General features: G+C 47.6%; 1 protein-coding gene across 1 annotated transcript; it reads right to left on the bottom strand.

The window, feature by feature from the left end:
* Window positions 1-356: 356 nt before the first annotated feature.
* Window positions 357-5204, bottom strand: ADRA2C (adrenoceptor alpha 2C). The gene has a single exon (XM_013176775.3). The coding sequence runs from the start codon at window positions 5189-5191 to the stop codon at window positions 3866-3868; it is 1326 nt and encodes a 441-aa protein (XP_013032229.2). The 5' UTR covers window positions 5192-5204; the 3' UTR covers window positions 357-3865.
* Between the last annotated feature and the right edge of the window lie 2668 nt (window positions 5205-7872).

Raw genomic sequence — 7872 nt, 5'->3', positions numbered from 1 at the left:
CTCTTCTGAAGAGAGATCACACAGAACAACAAGGGCCTGGTTCTTATTTTAAACAATAATTTAAAGCTGTGATCCTGTCATATCTCCTATATATAAGGAGCCTTCCATCTGCCCCAAGCCTTGAACAGGCTGATTCTGCAGGTCTTACTCATCCAAAACTCCCACAGAAGAGAGTTGAAAGACAGCAGCATTGAGCTCTTACCCAAGCTAAGTTGTATTGTTCGATATTTCAATAACCAACCAATAGTGGTACTGTTCAGAAAATTGGTTTTGAAATGAAACATTAACTTCTCACTTGAGACTGACAGAAAATATTCTTCTTGGCGAAATGCGCAAATGAACAATTAAAGATCAGGTGCTTGTTAAAATCAATATGGCTTTATAGTAACATTTTGTTCTTCCACAATAGTAAAGAAAAAATAGTGAGTGTTTCAACCAGCTTATCAGATATGATCAGAGATACAATTGGACACATTCGGAACATAAAATATCTTCTCCCCTTTTCTTAGTAAAACCTTCATTAACTGTATTTTTCCTGGAAATGCTATTCGCCAACTTACAGTGGAAGCACAACCACAGTGTGAGTTGCAGAGCTGATAACTTTTTATGAAATGTTAACAACACACGACATGTTACAAACAAATTCCAGTCTTCGGCTATTACAAGTAATAATAGAACACTAATTAAAAAAATAAATCAGCCCCATTTTACTTCCTTGAAGCATATTCAGTAGTTACATTAAAAACCATATTTATAGAAATCCTCTGTATTCACTAATTTAGAGGGAAATGCACTTAAAAGGGGTGTATACTGCACATCTTTATTGATGAATATTACTTTTTAACTAGCTCAGAAGAAATAAGATCCTCTGGAGGCATTGAATCAGATGAGTAACTATGACGAGAAACAAATTAAAACCACAGAAAACGCCCTGTTTTTAAGTACGCTGCTGTACATAGATGTTCAGTATCTGCATCAATCCCTTTTTAGGCATTTTGAAAGGCAAAAGAAAAATAGAAGCATTATTTCCTTTATGTTTATGATAATTACAGAATAATTTTATAGCAAAGAAATTACTTTTAAGGCACATCAGCCATTCCTTACATACTTCACCTCCTCTTAAATCTGTCAATTAAATTTCATTTCCATAGACTCCTTGAATTTTATGAGGAAAAACAAAGGGGAAGGATTGTTCTTACAGGCAACAAATCGTATTTCAAAAGCAGTGCAACAGTAAAACTGTTGTGTGTCTGCAGACTGGGAAACCACTCTGAATGAGCATTAAGTGACAAAAACAGACCCTTATCTTGGTAGGAATGGGTATCTCTAATGAAGCCGTCGAGTAGCTCAGAGGTAGTAGCTATGTACCTTATGTTGCTTTGGTTGCTCTGGCAATTATATAGTTTATTCAGATTAAACAAACCTGAACTTTTTAGCTACGTCATTACTTACAAACAATCTGAGCTTGTCTCAGCTCTTCTTGATGTCAGTTTAAAACAAAATCTCCATTTTACAAAAGAGAAAATGGCTTATAGTTTCCTCCTCTCGGTCAGTCACTATTTTTTCTCATATTTGCCTGTCTCAGGTACACGATTGTACCAAAACATTTGCAATTTACAAAGGGGCACTCCTGAAAATAAGTTTTAATATGCCTTCTTTAAGTGCATATGTCTAAGCAAAGCTCAAATCCTTTTACAGCTCCAAGCCTTATTTCCAAGAAAGTATCCAATAAGTTACGGGTTTAAGACTTTGAAAGTGTCTGTTGTTTCTTTAGTGAAATCAAGCTAACTTCAGATGCATTTGGTGGATTCATCCTTACTTAGGCAGAACTCCCACTTGAGTTGGCCCTGAAGTTATATTGTTTATTCAATTAACACCAGAATAGTAACCACCGACAACTTGCTTTTTTCCAGGTTTAAGTGAACGAAAAACTGATGAAACAACCAAAGTGATTGCTCTGTCATTTCTACTTCTGCCATAGAGATTTCAAGAGAAAAGAGGCTACAGACACTTTTCAGACAGAAGAGAGGGATTAAAGAAGGGTGTATCTAATGATTCCCAGGTATAGATTTGATGGAGCTGTTTCAAGCAGCCTGCTGTATTAGATTAGATTTCGCTCTATTTTTCAAAGAGCTGTTTACCATGGAAAGGTTCTTTTGAGGCAGATGCCAAATTGTACTGCCTATGGAAGGAGTGATACACATAACAAAATGGAGCAATATTTACCCCTGCAAACAAAATACACACCTCGCAGCAGCACAGCTGGAGAAGGGATGTAAATGTTCAGCTGAGTCTTATACTCAGTATGCATTCAGTGAGGAATGTACAGACAATAGCCCCTGACTGTCATTCTCTTCATTAGTTTATGACATTTAATAAAACCCTGGGAAGTGCAGTTTGCTTTAATAATAACTATTCAAACACTTCTCCACTCCCCCACCCCCCAAAAAATGCAAACAGGAAAAGGGAAAGAAGGCAGCATTAATATTAAAGGTTTGGAACAGCTGCACCTTCATTTTGAGATGTGTTCACACAAATCATTGACAATCTGCAATGTATGCTCCTTATTTATATATATATATATGTGCATGTATATATATATATATATAGGATTTAGTTGCTATAAGACCATAAATACAAAGGATTTAAAGACCTCAGTGGTGTGGTGATTGCTCTTCCTCTGAAAATCTGCATAGCAGAGTGCCTCTGACTGCCTGTCTGAGAATGAGAGCAGCATCCATCCTGCCCCTGAGATCAGGCTTTTGAGGGACAGAAAGCTCCCCGGTGAACATGCAAGTTGAGCTAGCTGGAAATTTGTCATTTTTCTTTAACCTCAGAAAATGTTAGTTCATTTCACCAAAATGATTTTGTTTTAATGGAAGTTGGTTTAGGACAGAATCCTTGTCTTAAACAAGTCACCTGCTGCATGATAGTAAGGTGCTTAAGCCACTGATCTGAGACTGATGGAGTATGAATTTACTGCCTGGCGATCCAACAGGGGGAAATAAGGTCATGGGATGCATGTGCTCTTTTTCTTATTTCATGAAAACACACAAGACTCCCAGGTTTGTCCCACTGACACATCAAAAATTACAGGAAGATAGGAAAAATATTTCCCATCCCCAGCTCTATATGCAAAGACCGCTCCAGAAAAAGAAAAAAAAAAAAAAAGAAAAAAAAGGAAAACCCCATACTTGACTTAAGCCCTGCGTAAAATCATCATTCAGAAGGTTTTAACAGTACAAAGGTTTATTTAGAAAAGAGTTTGGATTGTTCTTTAGGGTTTTTTGGCAAACATTTAAATCCTTTCATAACTCAAAAGACTGCCAGTGCCTGGTACCTAGCACTTTTCCCCAAATATGCAGCAAAAGCCAATTTCTTACTGGGACAAGCCCACCACAGGCCCCAGCTGCTCTGTTTATAAATCCTCTGATCTGCTATTCCACCACCACTGCCACTTAATCCTTTCCTGTTGATGCCTCTGCTTGTTTTCCCATAAATTTCCAGAGCCCCTAAAAGCTCAGTGCCTGCCAAACTCAGTGTCTTAACCCATTTTCCTCTGTGGTTTCCCTGTGCCTTCTGTCAGGGCTCAAAGACAATCCCTCCCTGCTCTTCTTACCTATCTGCACCCCAGCACAGCTCCTCCAGCACCATGTCGCCGTTCCGCACCACGGTGAATGCACTCAGCCTCCCCGACACCACCCCCATACCCCACACCACCACTCTGCACCACTGAGGCGACGAGCCCTTCTCCTACTCTCTCTGCCCCATCCCCATGTCCTCTTCCCTCCCTTCCTTTTCGGCACAGAGCCTTTTCCTTCTTTTTTAACTCCACTTCTGCTCAAGGCAAATCCATCCCTCCAGCTCAATGCCGGAAGTTCTTCTTCTTCTTCTTAAAGAGAATGTGTTTAAAGGACCTGCGGAAGTCCTGATTGAAGATGGTGTAGATGACTGGGTTGAGGGAGCTATTGCAATACCCAATCCAGAAGAAGAACTTGAAGAGAGTCTCAGGGACCTCACATGCCTCCCGGCAAATACCATAGAGGCTGTAGCTGAAGAAGAAAGGGAACCAGCAAACTACAAAGACCCCCATGACCACGGCCAGCACAAAAGTGAAACGTTTCTCCCGGGCCTGGGTGACCTTCTTACGGCAGATGCTGCTACGCTTCCGGCGACGGCGGTATGAGAAGAATTCCATGGAGCGGTTGCTAGAGCGGGACAGACGGCTACTAGAGTGCTTGGAGGAATATGAGTAGGAGAAGGACTGGCTCTTGCTGCTTTTGCGGGGATGCTCCTCCCGGCTCCGCCTCCGCCTGCTCTCTGAGGTGCTGCTCTCCTCCAGCTCAATGTCCTCCAGCTCAGAGGCTTTTCGCCAGTGGTGCACTGAATAATGTCCGTTCTCTCCCAGCTGCATCCTCAGGGATGTGCAGCCCCCAGCAGCGCGGCTCAAGCCATTCTCAGTCTGGGAGGACCCCTCTGGTATTGTACGCTTCTCAGAGAGGGTCCTGGTCCTTAGCTTGGCCACGCGGTAGATGCGGATATAGACCAACACCATGATGAGGCAGGGGGCAAAGAAAGAGCCAATGCAAGAAGAAAGGATGTACCACGTCTCATCATTGAGCTTGCACTGAGGAAAGACATCTCCTTCGGGGTCCCGGTACATGGAGATCAATGGTGGGAAGGAGATGACAGCCGAAATGAGCCAGACAGTGAGGATGATGGCCTTGATCCGCCGGGGGGTCCGTTTGAGGTTGTACTCCACCGCCTGCGTGACCGACCAATACCTGTCGAGACTGATGGCGCACAGGTGGACGATGGAGGAGGTGCAGAACAGCACGTCCAGCGCCAGGTAAATGTTACACCAAGCCTTGCCGAAGTACCAGTAATTCATAAGCTCGTTGGCCAAGGAGAAAGGCATGACCAGAGTAGCCACCAGGATGTCCGCGCTGGCCAGGGACACCAGGAAGAGGTTCTGGGGGGCTCTCAGCGCCCGGCTGGTGAGCACGGCTATCACCACCAGCACGTTGCCCACGATGGTGAAGACGATGAGGAAGCCCACCACCGCCGCCAGACTGGCCACGGCGGCGGGCGAGTAGGGGGACGGAGGCTTCAGGAGGGGCGAGGAGGGGGCCGGCGCCAGGCTCTCGTTGGGGGAGCCCAGGCTCGTGTTCCCCACCGGCAGCAGATCCATGGTGGGTGTGCGGGGCGCCGGCGTCCTACAGAGCCCCGCCGAGCCCCCGCCCCGCCCCGCCGCCCCGCCGCCGCCGCCCCGCCGCCCTCCTCATCGCCCCCCAGCCGCGCGGCTCCCCCCGGCTGCGCCTCCCCCGGGCCCCCTCAGGGCAGAGCCGGGCGGCGCCGCCCCGCCGAGGCGCGGAGCGCGGCCGCGCTGCCCCCGCCCGGTCCCCGCTGAGGGGACAGCGGGGCACGGCTCGGCCCCGCCGCCGCCCGCCGGCTCATGCCCGGCTCCGCGCAGCCCCCGGCTCCGTGGAAGGCGCCGCCCGGCCGAGGGGAGCCGCGGGCGGGAACTGGATCCTGACGGGGAGCGGCGTCCGGAGCGGCGGCGGCGGCGGCATCAAGCCCGGCGAAGTCGCGGCTGCCCGGCGGCTCCGTCCTAGTCTTGCATCGCGCTCCCAATCGCGCATGCTCAGTCCCGACAGGTGAAGCCGCCTCGCCCGCGACACCACCCCGGCGAGGAGGGGGGGGTGAAATAAAACACGATAAAACCGCCCCGAGCGCCCGGCCCCGCCGCGCTGCCGAGCCCCCCGCCGAGAAAAAAGTTGGCGGTGCCGTGAGGGGCGGCGGCGAGGCCGGGCTGGCGGCGGAGCGCCGCCTGCGGGGGGTGCCGCGGCCGCGAGGGGGCGGCCTTCGCCCGCCCGCTGCCGTTGGCGCCGCGCTGAGGGGAGCGCCCGGGGCGGGGGGGGTGCTCGGGGCAGCCGGGGGTAGGCGGCGGTCGGTGGGCTCGGGGTGTGTGGTGACACGCCTCGCGAGGGGGGGTCGGGGTTTGGTTGTGGAGGTAGGGGAGTCTAGACGGGGTGGGAAAGAGGTTTGAGGTGGTAGCCCCACAGTTTGGACTTTGTTACGGTGGCGGAGCGGCCGCAGAGTTTTGCTGAGACCGTCTCTGGAAGAGACGGGTGAATATTTTCAGTAGTCGGAGTGCACAGGGAATGTGGATGTGTCGCTCTGCTTCTTCACGACAAAGGTGGGAAGGTGGGGAGTGGAGCCATGAACTTGCCTCACCCCCCTCTGCCCGCGACGAGTAGTGAGTGGGACAGATCCTCAGAGCTCTGCAGGCAGCCCTGTGACTACATTACCTTCATTTAGAAAGAAAATTTGAGGAATGACAATAAAAACTAAGTCAGTGCCACTTTAATGCTGCCTTCTCTAGGTGAACCTGCCCAAAAGAGGGGAGAAGTAGGTAGTTCAGTATAGCCTGGCTGTGATGTGTGCTGTGTGATCCTGAGAAAAGTCTGCCTTGCTCTGGCAAATACATTCTCTCTTCCCACCCCCTTTCCTCCATCCACGCTCCCTACATCCCTTGACCCCTAAATCCTGCTTTTGAGATTGCCTTTGTGAAGCCATTGGAACATGGTCCTGGGCAACCTCTGTAGGTGGTCCTGCTTGAGCAGGGGGGTTGGATGAGATGACCTCCAAAGGTCCCTTCCAGCCTAAAGCATTCTGTGATTTTTGTGGTTCTTTCCAACACTGTGAGATTAGGGTAACGTTAATGTAAAGATAACAGCAATATATGTGGTGTTCCTCTTCTGGGAGCCCTCCTTGGTGCTTGGATTTTGGATCACAAGTCTTCAAAGCAAGGACTGTCCCACTGGTCTCTTTGCTTCTGTGCTTGCCTTTTTTAGTGCCACACTGCAGAGAGCTTGCGCTTATATAAATCTGACAACAGTAGCATAACCCTACCCACAGGATTAGCTGTGCTCATTTAAGGTGAGCCAGCGTATGAATTCATCTACAGCTAGTTACTTCAGTAGTCGCTTTAAATCCATAATAATATATGCCTTTTATGTTGTGTGGCAACGTTACCAGCTTGCACAAGATGGCCACATTTTCCCACTGTGACTCAGTAAAAGATGTGGTAAAAAAGGTGGATATTTATGACAGATCTTTCAGGGTGTTGTGGTACCGAAAACCACAGCCTTAGTGGATTCCATGGCTACTACCTAATTTTGGAGTTGCCTAAAATCCTTCATCATCACCCTGCTGACTTCTAAGGAGAGGAACCTGATGTTGCACCTATGGGTATTCCCAGTCTGAGCAGCTGTTTTATGCCTCCCTTCTGTGCCCCATCTGGACCCAGAAATGCAGCATCCCTAGGACTTGGGAAGGTCACAGTCTGGTGGAAACATTCTGCTTACTACTGCCATGATCATATTCTTTATAATGCAAAAAGGTGAGTTTTAAGGGAACATATACCTAAGAGAACTTAGCTTTCATTGTATAACTTGGTGTTATAATTGTCCTCAAGTTGAAATAGAACAGCCTTTGTCTGTGCGGAATGATAAGGGATTCTCTGATTCCAGTTACCTTTTTGGCGCAACAAGCACTGACTCCTTTTTTCTTTCTGTTTTTTATTTTAGTTACGTGGACTCGATTATGAAGGGCTGGAACTGAATATGCTTGGCTCTGATGGGAAAGAAAAATCCTCTGAAGATTATGATCTAACAATCTATTTTATAAGCAATTTACTCTGAAGTTTTTTTTGTTGTTTGAAAACTAACCAACAAACACTTTGTGACTGCATCTAAAAGAGAAAAGACATCATGTTGAAGCTAAACTTTCTAATGCAACTGAAATGCAGTAGCAGTAATTACCTAAACAACTAAAGCGTAACAAGCAGAACAAAATGAAATAGAAATC

Source organism: Anser cygnoides, chromosome 4 (assembly GCF_040182565.1).
Source record: "Anser cygnoides isolate HZ-2024a breed goose chromosome 4, Taihu_goose_T2T_genome, whole genome shotgun sequence".
Lineage (NCBI taxonomy): Eukaryota > Metazoa > Chordata > Aves > Anseriformes > Anatidae > Anser > Anser cygnoides.
The sequence above is the reverse complement of the archived record's forward strand: the minus strand, read 5'-3'. Positions and strand labels throughout refer to the sequence as shown.